Consider the following 22,165-nt stretch of genomic DNA (forward strand, 5'->3'; position numbering starts at 1 on the left):
TATAACCTTAACCACTAAACCCCCACTATAGCCCTAACCTCAACCCTCGGGTGTGGGGTCTGGTGTGGGGATCTGGAGGGGATTTTTTTTGTGTACGTGAGATGATTTGTTTACAAATGATCCTGTTATTTACAACAAACAAGCAGGAGGGGATGAACAGGGTTGATCTGTGTTGAGATTCAGCCAATTAAATTGGAGCTGTTCACTGTCTTCTAAAGTAATGAAATACTGGTAACACCATGGCCATTTACATGTGTATTTACAATTAAACAGGACCAAAGAAAAGAGTGAAAAATAGTGTTGGGAGGATCCAAAATGACCAGGAAGCAGTTGATCGTTTCTCAGTATTAGTTTGATTTATTACCGGCTAAAGTTGTGTTCAATTTGCAGTGTACACGTTTTCTTAGTAATTATGCTGCAGTCCACTGAGCGTAGAGCAGCAGATAACTGCCCCTGGCTGCATGTAGTTTACCCTGCTGTAAAACATCTCCTGCATCAGAATGCAAAGAATCCATGACAGGGGACATCTATCTCACACACACACACACACACACACACACACACACTATTAAAGCAAGGTGCAGAGGTAGTCAAATCCCAAGCTATGAAGTAAGAGAACAAATAAATTATGGAAATAGATAGACACACACACACACACTCCCAGAGTCTACATCCAATGTGTGATTTAAGTGTCTATTTAAAACGTGTTTTACGAGGTAGAGTTTTGTCGTAACTCACCATAATGTTAGTGCTTTTTCACGTTCACAAGTTTATTTCTTAGTTATTAACTTTTTTAAGGTAAAACAGAAGTGAAAAGTGGGGAGGGGAACTCTGTGTCTGTAACGTTTTTCTGTCTCTGTTTGTTCAATCCTTCTGTCTGCCTGCCCCCCCCCCCCCCCCCAGTCTCTCTACGAAGGAGATTGAAGTTCGTGTGGACACCTTAGGCCTGTTGGCCACATTGAAGTCTGACCCTGACGCGTTCTACAGTCACATGTCCAAATATGTTCTGCCCAGTGTGGAAGGAACTGACCTGGCTAGGTACCGAGTCCTTCATTCTGATTGGATCATTGATCCATTGGCTGGAATGTTGATTGGTTGATGGATTAGTTGTTTGATTGTTTGGCTAAATTGTATATTAAGTCTCCTCTCTCTCCTATCTAGACTGTTGTTTTTCTATACTTTGTTGGAGGCGTGTGGTTGTGGTTGCCACGCCTCTTCTACCATTTCTCCTGACATCCACGTCAAGCTGCTTAAGAAGCTACGCGCCATCGCTAACGGTAACCCTACGTACACACTGTCCACTCGCTACTGTACAAAGAGGCACGCTTTCATTCATTTCCAACAAGAGACAGCAAATCACGGCGACAGCGGTCAGAGCTAATCTCGGAAACCAAATCTCCCAGCTACAGTTGAGACATTTTCAACTTTATGCTAATTTCCAGCGAGCGAGCAGTGACGGAGTTCAGCGACTACCAATGGGACGGCAGATGTTCTCTGCGTCTTGACGTCCCTTCTCTATTCTGCTCGCTAGCTAAAAACGTACTGGCTAGCTAAAAACAATTGACGAGAGAGAAACTTATAATTGCAGTATTCGGTTTCCCTGTTATTTCTGGTGCTTCTCTGGCCTCAAACACAGATATAATTCTAAAAAAATTGATGCATGGAAGGTTTCAGAGATTGTTAAATTGCTATTTGAACACTGACAAATCATTGACTCTGCACCGTCGTAATACATTTTTAGTAGTAGAGTCACGCAAATACTAACTACATTTTATTTGGAGAGACAGATGTTTCCCCTTTACTGATTGACTGGTTGTCTCTGGCATAAATGAGGAAGATACTCCCCACCCGAACGGGCATGTGAGATGGAGCAATTTGTAAATTGAGCGAGTGGGCAGTGTGCACGTAGCATGAGAGTCCTGCCCAGAATAACTCCCAGAATTGTTTTAACGTTATATATATTATTTTAACTTTAAGTGCTTTATTCGTTATTTTAATGTTACACAAATGTTATGTTATTTATTATTTTACAATTGTATGAATGTTATATTAGTTATTTTAACTTCGTATGAATGGTTTATTTGTTATTTTGATGTTCCCTCAGGGCTAAACTACCACAAGCTTACAGACGAGATGTCTGACCCCTTGGACGCTCTGGAACCAGTTCTAACCAGTCAGAATGTCCTGTCTATTTCCAAACTGGCCAATCGGCTTCCTCGCCCAGGAGGAGGCGTGGTCTCAGCCAGCGCGGTTCATGCTACATGGCTGAAGAAGCTGTTTTGGATGGGCGACCCACAGGTTTTATTTCTGTTATATTAAACCTGCATCATTTAGTTGATTAACAATAATGAACAGTAATTATACTAATATTATTAACAGAAAGGAATTACCCCAACATTATTAACAACCCATCAACCCCCAAAAAACATCTTTTAGGTGTTATATAGAGATGATGATGATGATGATGCCCCCCCAGGTGTTGAAGAGACCCCCCCAGACAGACCAGGATTTCCTTCATGCGTACGACACCTGTGCCAAATACCTGGACAGACTTCTCCCTGCTGACGCTGTCCACTTCCTGGATGAAATCACGTTCTCTGAGCAAGCAGCCAATAAGGTAAGGATATGTGGATGGTTACATTAGGTCAGACTGAACAACAGGAATGCATGGGTGTCGATGTCAAGCCCTGATAGACTGACCTACTCACCAGGAGGTGTGCAGTCTCACCCTCCTCCTTCTATTAGCTGTTGTCTCTCCTCTTCCTCTCTCTGTCCCTTCTTCTACTTCCCTTTTCTTTTCCTCCTTCCATCTCTCTGCATGCTGTTCCTCCTCTTCTCTCTTTACACGCTCCTCCTCCCTCTCTCTCTTGCATGCTGTTCCTCCTCTCTTTACACGCTCCTCCTCCCTCTCTCTCTCTTGCATGCTGTTCCTCCTCTCTCTTTACACGCTCCTCCTCCCTCTCTCTCTTGCATGCTGTTCCTCCTCTCTCTTTACACGCTCATCCTCCCTCTCTCTCTTGCATGCTGTTCCTCCTCTCTCTTTACACGCTCATCCTCCCTCTCTCTCTTGCATGCTGTTCCTCCTCTTCTCTCTTTACACGCTCCTCCTCCCTCTCTCTCTTGCATGCTGTTCCTCCTCTCTCTTTACATGCTCCTCCTCCCTCTCTCTCTGTACATGCTCCTCCTCCCTCTCTCTCTCTTGCATGCTGTTCTTCCTCTCTCTTTACACGCTCCTCCTCCCTCTCTCTTGCATGCTGTTCCTCCTCTCTCTTTACATGCTCCTCCTCCCTCTCTCTCTTTACTCGCTCTTCCTCCATTTCTGTCTTTGCATGCTGTTCGTCCCTCCCTCTTTACTCGCTGTTCCTCCTTCTCCATCTCTGCATGCTGTTCCTCCCTCCCTCTTACTTGCTGTTGCGTTTGGTCTCTCTTATTTTCTCCAGGAGAGATGATTACCCATAACCCATCACAGGGCCTGTCTCTCTGATTTTGTCATACATTTGTCAGATGTTTAGCAGCACTGTTCCACACAGCCTGTCTTCTCTCCAGACCAGGGGTGTCTGATAGCCAGGCCTTGATCACTGAGTCCATAGTAGGTACATAGTCAAGTTTTTTCTTATTTTGGGGCCTGTCACAGGTATTCTTCAACTGTGTCGTCACTGTGAAGAGCAAGGAATCATTCTAATTTGCTTAATGCTTTCCAATGCGGAGCTCTACGCTGGCATTTTGTTTGTTGAAGAATCTAGGTGGACACTAATCCATTTTGGAGCACAGTTACCTTGCTGATGGTTGAGTTTCAATTGTCTGTGGTGCCCTGTCCGGGGCCTCCCCCGGGTAGGGCCACAGTGTCACCGGACCCCCCCCGTCTCAGTTTCCAAGGTGTTACGCTGCTATATTATTGTGCTGGGGGACATGAGGGATGTACTACTAACTTTTCTCAGTTTCCTCCAATTTTAAATTTTAGAAGGAGAGGACCCAGGCTCACCCCTCTGAGCCTGGGTCCTCTCTAGGTTTCTTCCTAAAATTCGACCTTCTTAGGGAGTTTTTCCTAGCCACTGAAATTCAACACTACTGTTGTTTGCTCCTTGGGGTTTAAGGCCGGGTGTCTCTGTAAAGCACTTTGTGACAACTGCTGTTGTAAAAAGCGCTTTATAAATAAATGTTGATTGATTGATTGATTGATTGGTGCTGACAATTAACCACAGCTATAACAGGACTATAATAGAGAGTGTCAACAGACATACCATGTATGTCCTTTAGAGCTACCTTCCAGGGAACTGTTCTCTGTACTGTGCTTTTTTCTGTCAATATACCTGGGCTACTAAACTGTTATAAAAGCCGTAAAACATCTGTTTGATTTCTGTCAGACATTATTTCCCCAAATTCAGTTTGTATTACAAATAATCATTGCGGGAAAAAAATTTGACGTCAGGAAAATAAGGCAAATGTTGATCTGGAAAATGAGACATTATCAGTGTAATTGTCCTTTAACAGGGATTCTGTCCAGCGCTTCTGTCAGGAATATGTGTCGTCTCTGATGAATGTAGCCAACATCTGCTGCTTTTTCGTACAAATAATCAATAGACCCTGATGGTGTTTTTCTGTACAATTGCCGCCCTGAGGTAACATTTACGCATAGCGAACAGGCAAGCCCAGTAGCTCCGATAATCACACGCAAAGCAGACAGGACAAGCAACGTGCCGGGCTAAGCAATGTGCAGTTTAGCAGCGAAACACGTGCATTTATTACGGAATAGTTTGGTGAGCTATGTTACATAACATTGCCACTGCTGGGAGAGCATCAATGTGTCGCGCTCGACGAGAGACGGGTGCTTCGTTTCCACGACATGGAATTAGTTCGCGCACATACATTTTTTGTTAAACTTGCGAGTGGAATTGGCATTGTAGATCCCTGGAATGTCTCAAGTAATTATCTTTTTGTTTTCTCATGATTTGGTCGGCTCTAATTGTTTTGCAGTCTCTGGGCTCTGAGCAGTTTGTTTGTGCACAGAGACCCACAACCATCTGCTGAGTGGGCTCTTGTCTAGATTAATCTCTCTGTAGATGAGGGCTTTGTTATGGAAGGTTTGAATATAATTTACCTTTAGGTGGTTGTGGAATTTAACATCTCTTTTACAAATGTTGATAATTCTCAGGTATAATCGGAGATGCACTTTTGTAATACTGTAGGAGATAACCTATATTTGGTTGTAAAGGGCCTCTGTTAGCAGGACTATGGCTGCTTGGTGTTTGGGACCCAGAGTTAAGAGGGTCATCAAGGAGACTGATGGGAGAGGGCGCGGTCCGCTGGGAGAGGGCGCGGTCCGCTGGGAGAGGGAGCGGTCCGCTGGGAGAGGGACCGCTCGTCGTTCTTCCTCCCTCCCCTCTTCAGACGGTTGTCTTGGTCTTTGTTTACCTGCTATTCCAGCTCCACCTTTTTTTCCTCTTTCCGTCTAATTAATAACAACACGCTGACTTCTGTCCCACACATCCCCCCCCCCCCCCCAGAGGTGTCACCTCTCCGTTACTGTTCATGGGTGTTGCACAATTGACCAAGGCTTTGCTGGTGTCCCCATCGTCCACAGTTCTGATTGTCCCGTTCACTGCAGCCGCCCGGGGCCTAGCATAGGATTGCCTGGGGATGGGCTTTGTGGGAAATGTGGTGTCTAATGTGGTCTCATCCTTTTCCCGAAAGAGGTTTTGTCTGTAATTATTCTGTGCCTTTTCATCTTTCATTTCTCAGGGGTGCTGGATTATGGCAACACAGGTGACCCTGGTCATGAATCCTTGGAGGGGGTGCACTTTGTTCGGGTGCTTGTTCTGATTCTATTTCATTACTACATTTTTTATAGACTCATTGCTTTTTTGTGGCATTTTATGCTCTTCACAGAGAAGTGAAAGTGGGAAATATGGGCGGGGGGGGGGGTACAAACTGAAGCCCAGGGTACAGTGTCACAGTGGAGCCAGGTTACAGCCCCCCAGACAAAGACCTTCATGTGTCCCTCTTCACTCAAGATTTGGAGTTTGATTTGGCGTGAACAGTTATTTTAGAGAGCCTAGTTACCTTTTATCCAACTCTATTTGTGTTTCCAATTCTCATCCAACACGGGGGAGAGAAAAGAACACAGTAAGGAAGTGCATATGTGTGTTACCCATCTTTTAATTCAATGAGATGTAAAGAGCTTCATTGGCATGGAAAACATCTGTTTACATTGCCAAAGGCAGTGGGGAACAAGCCAGATATAATAGATGTGAAAACCTGTCTCCTAGCTAAGTGTTGGTGTTCGTTCGGAGGTGATGAAGAGGGCGATGAAGGCTCTGCGCCAGCTGGGAGAGAAGACAAAGAAAAGGGGTGGGGCCATCGGGGAACATGACGGAAGCTCTGCCATTGGCTTCGATGATGCCCTCTCTCACCTGCAACAGTCCCTGGCCCACCTGGACTCGCTTGGTGACGCCTTCATCCAGTCATTGAAAGGCAGCAACCAGGTTACAAATCAACTGCCCCCAAACACTTCCCCCTTCATCCAACTCCTCCCCTTTCATTGAATCCCCCCTCCCCCAGTCTGATCCTGTTGTTTCTACTTTGACATTCACTGTTACACTGAACACACACTGAATTGCCTCAGAATTAAGTCCCTCCTCAACCCTGATCTACATCATAACTAAGTCCCTCATCATCCCTGATCTACATCATAACTAAGTCCCTCCTCATCCCTGATCTACATCATAACTAAGTCCCTCCTCATCCCTGATCTACATCATAACTCAGTCCCTCCTCATCCCTGATCTACATCATAACTCAGTCCCTCCTCAACCCTGATCTACATCATAACTCAGTCCCTCCTCAACCCTGATCTACATCATAACTCAGTCCCTCCTCAACCCAGATCTACATCATAACTAAGTCACTCCTCATCTCTGATCTACATCATAACTAAGTCCCTCCTCATCCCTGATCTACATCATAACTAAGTCCCTCCTCATCCCTGATCTACATCACAACTAAAGTCCCTCCTCAACCCAGATCTACATCACAACTAAAGTCCCTCCTCAACCCAGATCTACATCACAACTAAGTCCCTCCTCAACCCAGATCTACATCATAACTAAGTCCATCCTCAACCCAGATCTACATCATAACTAAGTCCCTCCTCAACCCAGATCTACATCATAACTAAGTCCCTCCTCATCCCTGATCTACATCACAACTAAAGTCCCTCCTCAACCCAGATCTACATCATAACTAAGTCCCTCCTCAACCCAGATCTACATCACAACTAAGTCCCTCCTCAACCCAGATCTACATCATAACTAAGTCCCTCCTCATCCCAGATCTACCTAACAACTAAGTCCCTCCTCATCCTCAATCTTCTTCAGAACTAAGTCCCTCCTCAACCCTGATCTACACTCAACACACTCAGTCACACACACAATCACACACACATTCACACACCCTCGTCACACACACATTCCCACTCTCAATCATACACACAATCACACACTCAGTCACACACACAATCTCCCTCATCTCCATCTCTCGCTTCCTCTCTCAGGGTCGTCTGCAGGCCTATGGCCGTGCTTATGACCTGTCCCGTTCGGACCGCTCCCAGGTCCAGGCGCTGGCCGTCACCATGGCAACAGATGGGGAGCCGCTGGACCGAATTGGAGCTCTGTTGCGGGTCGCCGTGGGTGACCTGGACCTGTCAATCAATTCCATTCTTCAGGTGGCTGTAGGGAAAATAGTCTCCGCCCTCAGGTACACACAGTTCTCCTTATATCTCCTCCCTCTCTGAAGACAGTGAAGGAAATTAAAGGCATGTTCAGTTGGATTCAAATCTGGAGATTGTCTTGACTAACATGTATTGGCCCTGAAAATATTCCTGGTTGTTAGTGTGTCTGGGGTAACGATCTTGCTGTAGGATGAAATGCTGTCCAATGAGTTGGCAGTCATTTGCTTTTACTTCAGCAGAGTATTTCTGAACACCTCAGACTTCGTTCAGCCGCTGCTGTCAACATTTACAAGCATGTTTTTTGGGACTATCGGTAGCGTATTGTTTGTTACACTTTACTTTGAGACCCCATTTTCGTCTTTTGATGTTCTATAGATAAAAATACTGACAACAAACTTTCATCAACCAATCTGTTGATAAGCAACTGCTTGCTAAGGTTAAGGTTAGCTTTATTGTTTTTTAAAAGTTTCATTTTATTGTTTCTGGGTGTGTTTGGGTGTGTGTTTGTGTGTGTGTGTGTGTGTGTGTGTTTGTATGTGTGTGTGTGTGTGTGTGTGTGTGTGTGTGTGTGTGTGTGTGTGTGTATATGTGTGAGTGTTTCTGGGTGTGTGTGTATGTGTGTGTTTTGTAGCAGAGTGGAGTTGAGTCAGGGGAAATTACGTTTTTCTTCTCTGTCGTTGTGAAGAATGGGCCTCCTCTGGCGACACAAACAAACACATACACACACACACACACACACACACACACACACACAATTCCTCCACTGCAAAGCCAGAAAGTGCTGTACTGAACCTGCTGAAGTGCGCACAGACACACACAGATAGTAGTATGATCATCTGTCTGACCTGAAGCATGTATGTATGTTCTGGTTGCCAGTGGAGACGAAGAGGCACTGAAGGATTACCCAGAACCCCTCAGGGTTTTGGAGGCGATTGTCACAGCCGTGCACAACAATGTTCAGAGCGGGTGAGACGAGCACAGACAAAAACACACCAATACTAACAGACACACAGACAAAAACACACCAATACTAACAGACACACAGACAAAAACACACCAATACTAACAGACACACAGACAAAAACACACCAATACTAACAGACACACAGACAAAAACACACCAATACTAACAGACACACAGACAAAAACACACCAATACTAACAGACACACAGACAAAAACACTCCAATACTAACAGACACACAGACAAAAACACACCAATACTAACAGACACACAGACAAAAACACTCCAATACTAACAGACACACAGACAAAAACACACCAATACTAACAGACACACAGACAAAAACACTCCAATACTAACAGACACACAGACAAAAACACTCCAATACTAACAGACACACAGACAAAAACACACCAATACTAACAGACACACAGACAAAAACACTCCAATACTAACAGACACACAGACAAAAACACACCAATACTAACACACACATGCAGACAAACACACACATACTAACACACAGACAATTACTACTACACAATTACCTGTTTTACTGTGCCTTTGAGGACATTCATGGGTAAAAAATTTATTACCATAAAAAAAAAGAAATATCCTAAAACTTACGTGTAATCCAAATGTTTACCCTAAGCACGCACGCCCACAAACACACACATAGACACACAAACACACACAAACACTTTCACACAGTTGTCATTTCCGGTGTACGTGGTTGCTGGGTGACTTCGTCCTCTGTCTCACTCCCACAGGGAATCTGTGGTTGGTTCTGATGATTTGTTGGCGTGGTTACGGCCGTTCTGTGGCGACAGTTCTCTAGCGGTACGGCCCCGCATCGAGGTTCTCCAGATCCTGGAGAACAACTTCAGTCTGCGAGACAGTGATGTCCGTCTACTGCTGCTTTACAGAACCCAAGCCGTGCTGAAAAATACACAGGTAACGCGCGCGCGCACGAAAACACACTCCTGAACAAACAGACACTCAGTGCCTGAGAAGACCTGGTGTCAGTGGTCAGTGACACTAATATAGCAAGCTGTTAAACAATGATTTCATACTTTTAGTGGAAAAGCTTCTCTGTGTGTGTGAGAGCGATGTGTGTGCGTGAGAAAGGTGTGTGCGAGAGGTGTGTGTCTGCGCTCATGCGTGTGTGTGTTTGTTTGTGTGTGTGTGCATGCGAGAGAGTGGTGCGTTTTGTTTTCGTTTACTGTATGGAGAGTTTCAGCAGGAATCTGGGTCACTGTCGAGGCTTTTTAGGCCTCCACTTTAAAATCTGGACCTCCAAGACGGTTCCCGATTTAATCCAGATTGGTGCAATAATGAGGTAGAACAGAGAAGCAGCGGTCTCCAGAGCTCGTAGGGTAATGGCTAGAAAAGAAAAACAATCCGGACCTGGTAGGGTGATGGTTAACCTCTGGTTCAGAGTGGACCGTATACTATACATGTCATGCTGATCTGAAGCTCTTTGTTAAAACCAAGAAACATTCCTCAGTTCATTATTTTATTTTTTATAGCTGTTAGCCTTTCTTACTAACAAAGAAACACATCTGACACACACACACACACACACACACACTGACAGTCAGCTCTTGTGAACCCCTAGATCTCCATAATCAGTTAATGAATCTTGTTTTGTTTTTTTACCCAGCGTGGATCGCTCTGATATGAAGTACTGCAAAAGACGTCTTTCACCCCGCAGCCGTGTTCAGTGTTCAGGGGAATTCTCCCTTTTTCACTGAGCATTTGTTCCAATATTCTTTCTTAATTTCTTCTTCTGTGTGGTGGTGTTGAGTGAGACATGAGGGGAGTGAGTGGAGCATGGCTTGAGGGAGCAACAGATGACGAGGGGAGAGGGCGGTGTGGGGGGAGGTGTTAGTATTGTCGCTCTGCCCCCCCAGGTCCCCAAACTAATCAGTACCACTCTGAAATGGCCCTTCAGCTAGCAATGACACACACACACACACACACTCAGTCTCTCAGTCTCTCCCTAGCCTGCTATGCCAGACAGCCTCCCTATGACAACTTGAAGACCCCAATCTGAGAAGATTTATTTGCCTTTTTCTTTCTCCATCCGTTCATCTCTCCAATTTTCTATCTTTTCTTGTTGGTTGCCACGTGGTTTCGTTGGAAACATCAGAACCGTGCTGTTGGATTTGTTCAAAGGCAAAACGTGAGTTTAAACAAACACGCGCAACTAACAGACGCAGAAACAAACCCTTTAACGGGTAGGGGAGATGAGACAGGTGCAGTGGGGGACAGATGATGAGGAAAGACGACAAGGTAGTGATCAAAGATGGAGTATCTGGAGGTGCCATTTGAAACTACCTGAGGGGGTTGTACTCGTTAAATGAGCGACGAGCCATCATCAGGAAATGAGCTCATCAAGGTGTCGACTTTATTGTGGGTCACCTGGAGAATGGTGGATGACAACAGTGTTCACCTTGAATGGGTTACGTCCACAGCCAGGAATTCAAAAGACAACGTAGCAAATAAACACTAGACGAATTGAGTAGTGAGGTGGGGCCTCCGCTAACACGGCACGGCTACCAACGCTACCACGGCGACCGCCGCTACCACGGCCAGATCCTCATGGACTATGGGAAAGAAACACCCAGAGCTAGAGAGAGCAGGTGGTGTAGCTGTGGTTTCTAGTGTAATCTGTGTTTAATCTGGGGTTTTCTATCCTTGTGTGGGACTGGGAACCCAGAAATCCAAGTTTCCTCAATCTATCTCAAATCCTAAAACTGTTAATGGCTAAACCTAAAAGTAAGCCCAGTTCTAACACTGTCCAGTTGTACTATTTTACTCCAAATCAATCAATCGAACAAATGTATTTATAAACCCTTTTTACAACAGTAGTTGTCACAAAGTGCTTTTACAGAGACACCCGGCCTTAAACCCCAAGGAGCAAACAACAGTAGTTTTGAATTTCAGTGGCTAGGAAAAACTCCCTAAGAAGGCTGAATTTTAGGAAGAAACCTAGAGAGGACCCAGGCTCAGAGGGGTGACCAGTCCTCTTCTGGCTGTGCCCGGTGAGATATTAAGAGTCCAATTGGAATGATTAATACATTTATCTAGTCTAAATCCAGAGTCTATTTAAATTTAGACTAGGTCAGAAGTATGACCAGATGGATAAGGACAGGGACAGCAACGGGCCCCACAAACCAGGTACTCCTGAGCTGGAGTGGGAACCTGTTTAAAAGCCCTGTGGAGACCCAATTGTGAGGTTCTACTATCTTTTTGGGGACATACACACATCCACACACGCACACACACACACACATATAGCCTTGATGTTGAGTATTAATGAGTCCTATTCAAATCCTGACATTTGGGCAGTTGGGCACCGAAGGGATAGAGGGTAGGGGGGGGGGTGATGGGATAGATGGATGGATGAGGGCCGCGAGGAATGGATTTTGTGACTTAGTTGAGGAGACAGAAAGGCGACGAAATGTCAATCCTGTCTGTTGATGGAGAAACAAAATAAGACTCTACAGTCATATAAAATAACATATACCTCCTAATAATCTACCATGTTTGTTATAAAATACCATAAACCTTGTAATAATCTATCATGTTTGTTATAAAATACCATAAACCTTGTAATAATCTATCATGTTTGTTACAAAATACCATAAACCTCCTAATAATCTACCCAGTTATGAAATATGCCTGTATTGACGATAATCGTGATATTTAAAAAAAATCTTTAATTTTATTACATTTTTTAGCGACATCTGTTAAAAACCTTTTCTAAGTTTTGACAAAGTAATCTGCTTAGACAGAATATGGAGTTGAATGAGTGAGAAGAGAGTTTGAAACTGGCATGAAGCTTCCTGGGGTTAGTGGAAGAAATGTAAAAAAATTGTGACGGAACAGAAGGCAGCAGTTTGAATGGAATAGAAGGTATGCCGAGAGAGTGTAAGGAAGTTTCCTGTATCTCAATTTTTGCTCAGCTGCCCGCAGCCCTGTTCAGTGAGCTATGAGTTTGTCAATCAGCCCCAGAACTGTCGGAGAGGGCCGAGTGCCCTGGATGGAAGGGGAGGCTGAGAATCATAGGCTGTGGAGAGGGAAGAGAGCAGGATTGAAGAGGCAGATTTGTGTGAAAAAATAATGTTTTAGACAGTGGGAGAGAGAAGTTAGTGTCTGACAGGGTCTGGCTGTTGGAGAGAGCAGGGACCAAGCAGTGGAGGGAGTTGCAGTGCGTCATCCCCATAATTGACATTGTTATTTAATACCAGAAACATAATAATTGACCTTGTTGCAAAATACTATAGTTCACCTAAAAACCTACATCATGAAACACCATAAACCTCCTAATAATCTACCTCCATTTTAAAGGACCACACATCTACATCTCCCTCATTATAACGTAACATAAACCTCTAAATATTAAACCTAACCAAACCAACCACTTTACAATACGCATTCTAATTACCTCAGCTGTGCACACACACCCCAACAGTTGTAATATTGTTGTGGATATACCATTTTCCTACCCTAATCCCCAAATAGTAGGAACATGCTGTTTTAGTGGATCATGACATATAACTGAATCACAAAGATTACCAGGTGGAATTTATGATAATGATAACTGCTAGCCAAAACCTAACCTTAACACTAAAACCAACAGTTAACCAAAACCTAACCTTAACCATTACTACCAAGCCAAAATCGAACTGCTAACCAATTCTAAAACTAAACCAATTCTTAAACTAAATGTGAACCAAAACCTAACCTGAAGCCACGTGGATTCATGTGACTGGCTCCTCCATGTGGATTCATGTGACTGGCTCCTCCATGTGGATTCATGTGACTGGCTCCTCCATGTGGATTCATGTGACTGGCTCCTCCATGTGGATTCATGTGACTGGCTCCTCCATGTGGATTCATGTGACTGGCTCCTCCATGTGGATTCATGTGACTGGCTCCTCCATGTGGATTCATGTGACTGGCTCCTCCATGTGGATTCATGTGACTGGCTCCTCCATGTGGATTCATGTGACTGGCTCTTCCATGTGGATTCATGTGACTGGCTCCTCCATGTGGATTCATGTGACTGGCTCCTCCATGTGGATTCATGTGACTGGCTCCTCCATGTGGATTCATGTGACTGGCTCCTCCATGTGGATTCATGTGATTGGCTCCTCCATGTGGATTAATGCAACATTATTGTACACACAAACATACAAAATGCACACACACTTCATTCTGATTCATGGAGACACACAGAATGTATCACACCCATTTCTACTAAAACACAATTCTGTTTTTCTCACACACACACACACACACACAAAATCTTGCGTAGTATACACCTCCCTTCCTCTGTATGTTGTCCCTCTTCTCCCTCCTCGCCTCACTCCTCTGTCTCCCTCCTCCCCTCACTCCTCTGTCTCCCTCCTCCCCTCACTCCTCTGTCTCCCACCTCCCCTCACTCCTCTGTCTCCCTCCTCGCCTCACTCCTCTGTCTCCCTCCTCCCCTCACTCCTCTGTCTCCCTCCTCCCCTCACTCCTCTGTCTCCCTCCTCCCCTCACTCCTCTGTCTCCCTCCTCCCCTCACTCCTCTGTCTCTCCTTCTCTCTCGGTCTTCGTTCCTTCACACAGCATTTCTCTCTGTCATGTTAACTGGTTCATACCCTATTGTTCAAAAGTTTACGGACACTTAGAAAATGTATTTGTTTTCGAAAGAAAAGCAAACAAATGTGTCAATTAGAATAACAAATTTGATCAGCAATACAATGTAGACATTGGTAATGTTGTAAATGACTACTGTAGCTGGAAATGGATGATTTTCAATGGAATATCTATGTAGGCGTACAGAGGCCCATTATCAGCAACCATCTCACTCCTGTTTTCCAATGGCACATTGTGTTTGCTAATTTAAGTTTATAATTTTAAAAGGCTAATTGATCATTAAACCCTTTTGCAATTTGCAAAACCCTTTTGTAATTATGTTAGCACAGCTGGAAAATGTTCTGCTGATTAAAGAAGCAATAATACTGGCCTTTAGACTAGTTGAGTGTCTGGAGCATTAGCAATTGTGAGTTCAATTGCATGCTCAAAATGTCCAGAAACAAAGAACTTTCTTCTGAAACTCATCAGTCTGTTCTTGTTCTGAGAAATGAAGACTATTCCATGCAAGAAATTGTACAATGCTGTGTACTACTCCCTTCATAGAACAGAACAAACCAGAATAGAAAGAGGAGTGGGAGTCCCCGGAGCCCAACTGAGGAAAAAAACTAATACATTAGTGTCTAGTTTGAGAAACAGATGCCTGACAGGTCATCAACTAGCAGCTTTATTAAATTTCACCTGCAAAAAACTATCTCAACGTCAACAGTGTGTGCTGTCTCTGTGGCTTGCTGTCTCTGTGGCTTGCTGTCTCTGTGGCTTGCTGTCTCGGTGGCTTGCGGTCTCGGTGGCGTGCTGACTCTGTGGCGTGCTGTCTCTGTGGCGTGCTGTCTCTGTGGCGTGCTGTCTCTGTGGCGTGCTGTCTCTGTGGCGTGCTGTCTCTGTGGCGTGCTGTCTCTGTGGCGTGCTGTCTCTGTGGCGTGCTGTCTTGGTGCAGACAGTTGGATTGTGCTGACCACTCAGCACAAATGGTTGTGCACACACACAGACGAGCATGCGTGCGCACACACACAGACGTGCATGAGTGCGCACACACACAGACGAGCATGCGTGCGCACACACAGTGACAGACAGACAGATGCACATTACATCTGCAATGAATACTGATGCTCAGTAAGTGGATGGAATATTACTGAAATGTGGTAGACACAGAAATGGGGAGGAAGAAGTGGAGGCAGAGAGAAAAGGGAGGCAGAGAGAGACAGGATGAGAATGACAGACAGAGAAAGAGAAGGAGAGCAAGAGACAGGGAGGTGGAGTGGGATGCAGAGAGAATAAAGAGCGATTGGGAGAGGAAGGGAGACAGAAGCAGTGTGAGAGATAGAGAAGCTGCACATGACACCAAGGGCGTATTCACTAGGATCAGACTGAATCTGACACCAAGGGTGTATTCACTAGGATCAGACTGAATCTGACACCCAGGGTGTATTCACTAGGATCAGACTGAATCTAACACCAAGGGTGTATTCACTAGGATCAGACTGAATCTGACACCAAGGGTGTATTCACTAGGATCAGACTGAATCTGGCACCAAGGGTGTATTCACTAGGATCAGACTGAATCTGGCACCAAGGGTGTATTCACTAGGATCAGACTGAATCTGACACCAAGGGTGTATTCACTAGGATCAGACTGAATCTGACAGCATGGGTGTATTTACTAGGATCAGACTGAATCAGACACCAAGGGTGTATTTACTAGGATCAGACTGAATCTGACACCAAGGGTGTATTTACTAGGATCAGACTGAATCTGACACCAAGGGTGTATTCACTAGGATCAGACTGAATCTGACACCAAGGGTGTATTCACTAGGATCAGACTGAATCTGACACCAAGGGTGTATTCACTAGGATCAGACTGAATCTGACACCAAGGGTGTATTCACTAGGATCAGACTGAATCTGACCCCAAGGATGTGTTCACTTTACTCTACTAGACAAGGAGTCGCTTTTGAGTTTAGGGGAATAACCGTAAATATGCAAAATGTGTACTTTGGAAAAAATTGCTGGACTCTTTCTAAGAATGTTGAACATTTAAATAAAATATAAATGTTGCTCTCCCAAGGTGATTTTGTGCTCCATATTGAAGCGCTAGATAAAACTCTGTGAAATTTACGAGAAGCTGGAAATATTTAGCCATGAAAGCATCTCCACATTAAACACCAGTATTACATGTATGTTAGCGCCTGGATGGAAACACGGTTTCAGTTTCATGCCTGTATGGGCCTGACAAACAAGCACAGATATTCTTTTATGGGTCTAATAATTGACGTTGGTTGGAGAATCCTTATTAGTTTAGTTTGATCTCCGGTTGCTGCGAGTCCCAGTAAAGATTTGTCATATTGTCGTATCACAGTATCACTCCATAGTGAGACACAACCAGTAATTATGTTCTGATTGTCAAAATCGCTTCAAACACATTTCCTTTTGGCCGTCCACTCACAGACATCCCTGTCAACACGGAACTTGATGAATGAATAGAGAAATCTTCAAAAAGTTCTAATGATATTCAGATAACTCAGTGTTTACAGAGTTACAGTTCTGATAAGGAAATCAGTCAACTGAAATGATTGAAAATAATGAGATTAGTCCCTGGTCTATGGATGTCACATGACTGGAAATACACATCTGGTGGTCACAGGTACCTTTGATCCGGAGATTGCCAAGCCTGCTCACCAGGGGACTCATCTACCGACGGCGCAGATCAAGAACTAGAATAATTTCCAGCATTTCAGTGTTGTTTACAGATCCTTGTGACATGGGTCTGTGCAATATCCTGCTGAATCGTGTTGATGGAGGTGGAAAAAGCCAGATACAGGGACCCCGGTTCGACGTGGTCACATCAGGTCTGCTGTTGTGAGGCCGGTTACCATTCATTTCTCTGGTGTCGGCGGTTGGCTTTCCTGCCTCTGGCTGTACCACTCCCACAGACCATGAGACATCCGTGGCGTTGTGTTGTATTGTGGCCTTTTACGGTCCCCAACATAAGGCTCCCCTCTGGGAGGATTGTGATGTATCAAACAAAACGAAAGCACCAAAACATTTATGACCATTTTTTACTTGGATGGTGCCTTTTCATTAGCAGGAGCGTCAGGGGGTTTTCAGGGCGTGCGAAATGCAAGCTGGTAATTATGATCTCACCTCCAATGCTGAGGTGTGTTTATATAAAATAGCAAAAAAACTTTCATTTTCTGGTTGAAGATTTTGGAGGGTGCAGAAACCTATGGGGGGAGCAGAAACCTATGGGGGGAGCAGCTGCCAGCAGTCAGGGAGCTGATATTGATTAGAGACATGTTCTCCTCCAATCACACGGACACACAGAGAGTTTCCAATCAGGCATTGATGAACTTCTTTAGCATTTATGCGAAATACCGCAATGTTTATTCACAGAGGCAAGATTCGTGACCCGTTTTCATAAGGATAAAACAACCAGCGTAGCTCAAACTACACCATAAACGTAATCAATATATATTTGTAATTATTTTCCTTTTTCATTCACACCAACAATTTGCTAATTTTTTTACAATCCTTGACATAGCTATGACATTTGAAATGCAGTTAACCTATTTGAAACCTTTGTGTAAATAGTACTTATTTTCCTCCCACTTTAGTTATTTATTTTTCATTTTATCTTATTTTCCACTTGCTTTAGCAATGTAAATAAATGTTTCCCTGTGCTAATAAACCCCATAAAATGTATTTGAGAGGGGGAGGCAGAAACACGGAGGGGGACAGAGAGGAACATCAGAGAGAGCGATAGAGAGACTTGGAGAGACACTGAGGTGGAACATCTCCTGAATATACATGCTGTCTTTCTCTTCAGTACAGGGATGATGGATGAGCTGGACCGGGACAGGAGGTTTGCGGTGTCGCGACACAAATGGGTTTAATATTAAAATATTAACGCTGGTTAGGAGAATCTCTTGAATTTGAATGACCAATGTCAAGATGTTACAAGTGACTTCTATCTGTCTCGCTTACTCGCTCTCTCTGCCTCTCTCTCTTTGCCTCTCTCTCTTTGCCTCTCACTCTCTCTCTCTGCCTCTCTCTCTCTCTCTCTCTGCCTCTCTCTCACTCTGCCTCTATCTGCCTCTCTCTCTCTATCTGCCTCTCTCTCTCTATCTGCCTCTCTCTCTCTCTATGCCTCTCTCTCACTATCTGCTTCTCTCTATCTCTAATTCAATTCAGCTTTATTAGCATGACAGTTATTACAACCATATTGCCAAAGTTAGAGGTAAAGTAAGAAGGAGTCTACACGGTAGCAGCCCCATTTAAGGTGACATCAAGAACAACAATAACCAGCATTGTCTCTATCTGCCTCTCTCTATCTATCTGCCTCTCTCTATCTATCTGCCTCTCTCTCTATCTGCCTCTTGCTCTTTCTGTCTCTGTCTTTGTGTCTTTTTCGCAGTCTCTTTCACGCTGTCTCTCGCTCTGTTTCTTTCTGTCTCCATATTTCCAGGACTACTGTCTTTTCTCCTTTTCTTTTTTCATTTTCTTTTTTTCTCCTATCCTTCTGTCCTCCATTCTTCCTCCCCAAAATCTTTCCTCTTCTCCCTCTCTCCTTGTCTCCTCTCCTCTGCCCCTCCCCCAAAACATCTCAACTTCACATCCTTTCTAATGGGATCATCTCTTTTTATCTCTCTGTGTCTTTCTTTATCTATATAAGTCTCTGTCTCTGTTTCTCTTTTCCAATTCAAAATCATTTATTGCAGTAATAAATTCCATTAGGAAAGGACACAGGCCTTCAGAAGGTATTCAGACCCCTTTCAATTTCTCCACATTTTGTTTTGTTATAGACTGAATCTTTATTAATTTAGTTAGAATTCTTATTAATTCACTTTATTAATCTAGCCTTTGGCAGCGATCACTTTGAGCCTTTCTTGGGTATGCCTCTATGACATTTGCAGACCTGGCTTTGGGCAATTTCATCTATTCTTCCTTGTATATCCTCTCAAGGTCTGTCTGATTGGATCTGACATTGGACCTGCAATCTTCATGTCTCACCACAGGTTCGATAGGGTTCTAGTCTGATCTCTGGCTGGGCCATTGAAAGGCTTGTACCGAAGCCACTCCAGTGTTGTCTTGGCTTTGCGTTTTGGATCCATGTCTTGCTGAAAGATTCATTTTGTCCCCAGTCTGAGATCCTTGATGAACACTCTGGATCAGATTTTCATCAAGGATCTGTCTTTATTTTGCTCCGTCTGCTTTGACTGAAATTGGCGCAAATTTTGAAAAAACTGTTTTTTCTTTTTCATTATTGGATATTGTGTTTAGATTGAGGGCAGACAAATATTTGATAAATTATTCATTATGTTTAAAGAGTTCTGAATACTTTCTGAAGGCATCGTACAGTGGATATAAAATGTCTACACACCCCTGCCAGGTTCTTGTGATGTAAAAGAATGAGACAAAGAATAATCATGTCAGAACTTTGGGTCGTTGTCGTGCTCAAAGGTGAACTTCATCTTCAGCTTTCGGACGCCTGAAGGTTTTGTGCCAAAATTGCCTGGTATTTGGAACTGTTCATAATTCCCTCCACCCTGACTAAGGCCCCGGTTACAGCTGAAGAAAAACAGCCCCAAAGCATGATGCTGCCATCACCATCCTTCACTGTGGGTATTGTGTTCTTTTGGTGATGTGCAGTGTTGTTTTTGTGTCAAACATACCTTTTGGAATTATGGGCAAAAAGTTCTACCTTGGTTTCAGACCATAACAATTTTTTTCACGTGCTTTTGGATGACTTGATGTTTGTTTTTGCAAACTTCAGCCGGGCTTGGATGTTTATCTTTGTAAGAAAAGGCTTCCGTCTTGCCACCCTACCCCATAGACCATCAATATGAAGAATACAGGAGATTGTTGTCACATGTAGCACACAGCCAGTACTTGCCAGAAATTCCTGTAGCTCCTCTAATGTTGCTGTAGGTCTCTTGGAAGCTTCCCTGACCAGTTTTCTTCTCGTCTTTTCATAAATTTTGGAGGGACGTCCAGTTCTTGCTAATGTCTCTGTTGTGCCATATTTTCTCCACTTGATAATGACTGTCTTCACTGTGTTCCATGGTATATCTAATGCTTTGGAAATTCTTTGTACTCTTCTCCTGACTGATATCTTTCAACAATGAGATCCCTCTGATGCTTTGGATCTCTCTGCGGACCATGGCTTTTCCTCTGAGATACAACTAAGAAAATGTCTGGGAAATCCTACTAGTACAGCTGAACTTTATTTGTGATTAATCAGAGTCACTTTAAATGATGGCAGGTGTGTAATGACTTCTATTTCACATGAGTTCATTCTGAACACAGCCACATCCCCAGTTATAAGAGGGTGTGCACACTTATGCAACCAGGTTATTGTAAGGTTTATATTTATCATTTTTCCCCCTCAAAGGTTTTTCAGTGGAATTGTTCACATTATAGATTTCTCTTTGTCTCATTCTTTTACATTCCAAAAACTTGCCATTTCCACAGGGATGTGTAGATTTTTTATATCCACTGTACATATGAAGTGTCAAACCAAAACCCGAAATTTGACAACAGCAATAATTGAAATGTTAGTAATATGAACAGTTACTGCTCAGTGCATTGTCATGAGCCTGAAAGTGAATACAAGCAATAGTCGCAGGCCAGTGTCAACATGACTGAAAAGCCACACAGCACAAAACCCCCTCAGGTTGTGACTGTCTCCTGGGTTTTGTGACTAGTTTGGGTGTGTTTAGTTTGGGTTTGTTTTATTGGTTTAGTTTGGGTTTGTTTTATTGGTTTAGTTTGGGTTTGTTTTATTGGTTTAGTTTGGTTGGAGGACTGCGCCTCAGAACCAGCTGCAGGAGGTCTTCTCTTTTCAACACTTGTCATTTCGTGCCTTTATGATGAAGCCTATTATGTCACTTGGTTTTAGATGGTAGTTGCAATTTGGCTTTTTCTGTGTAATTGGAGTCAAAACACATTATGCCTTAGGATTTGTTCAGGACTGACAAAAACTTTGCAACCTTCGGTAGATATGTTATAGAAAGCCTAAAATAAAACAGTTCTGGTGGATATTAGGATTTGTTCAGGATAGACAAAAACTTTGCTGCCTACACTTTTCTCTCATCTTTACGCTCAGTTGTGGTGGAGGTAAACTTAATAAGAAATGTTAGTCAGTTTAACACAATGCTTAATGGTGAAATAGTGAAATATTCAAATTGTGTGATGTTAATGGGTGACTAAATGATCCAATATCAAGACACTATGCCGACACTAGATAAGCATGCTGTTCCATGGCGTAGTGGCTAGAGACAGCCTCTCATGTGGCTCATGTGGTTTGAATCCAGTGCAGGCCACACATTTCGGCTGAACTTGGCTTGCCTGGCTCCTTTTCTGGTTAAGAATGTGGAATAAATAAGCTTTATTTGCCCACTTCTGCTCTGCATTATGTTTGTTTTCATTGCACTTGTAACACACTGACAGTTATTTACAACTGATTGGATTTTTTTTTTATTGATCCTAATTGGCTTTAATATACCTTTCAGGGGAATGAATTGCTTTTCTTTCCTTTTCTATCAACTTTAGTTTTTGGGTTAACTGTCAGAGCTGAAATTTGACAGAGATCTGCAGGGATCTGGTCCCTGATGAACCCCTTCCTCTTCCAGTAGAGGATCTGCTCCCTGTCTGACAGCAGCAGGTTATCATGCAGAGACTCTTCAGTTCACTGTGGTTTGGGGTCCAACCAGGTACAGCAGATTCTTTAATGTGTTTGCCAAATTTTTATGTACATGTTAAATAATGGACTAATTGGTTGACAGAAAGTGTGTTTGCTTGTTGCCAGTATTATGTGCACTTTTTTTG

The 22,165-nt window shown here is 43.6% G+C and overlaps 1 protein-coding gene across 2 annotated transcripts in view; it reads left to right on the plus strand.

Moving 5' to 3' along the window:
* The window catches only part of nbas (NBAS subunit of NRZ tethering complex), a 145,435-nt gene that overhangs the window by 110,774 nt on the left and 12,496 nt on the right, over positions 1–22,165 (plus strand). For both annotated transcript variants that reach the window (XM_034287943.1, XM_034287944.1), the window contains exons 44-51: positions 904–1,038; positions 1,162–1,277; positions 2,105–2,298; positions 2,477–2,617; positions 6,267–6,482; positions 7,550–7,752; positions 8,603–8,692; positions 9,460–9,643. In XM_034287943.1, the coding sequence (XP_034143834.1) occupies positions 904–1,038; positions 1,162–1,277; positions 2,105–2,298; positions 2,477–2,617; positions 6,267–6,482; positions 7,550–7,752; positions 8,603–8,692; positions 9,460–9,643 (1,279 nt within the window). The remainder of the gene's footprint in view (positions 1–903; positions 1,039–1,161; positions 1,278–2,104; positions 2,299–2,476; positions 2,618–6,266; positions 6,483–7,549; positions 7,753–8,602; positions 8,693–9,459; positions 9,644–22,165) is intronic.

The sequence above is a fragment of the Esox lucius genome, chromosome 18 (assembly GCF_011004845.1).
Source record: "Esox lucius isolate fEsoLuc1 chromosome 18, fEsoLuc1.pri, whole genome shotgun sequence".
In the NCBI taxonomy this organism is placed as follows: Eukaryota; Metazoa; Chordata; class Actinopteri; order Esociformes; family Esocidae; genus Esox; species Esox lucius.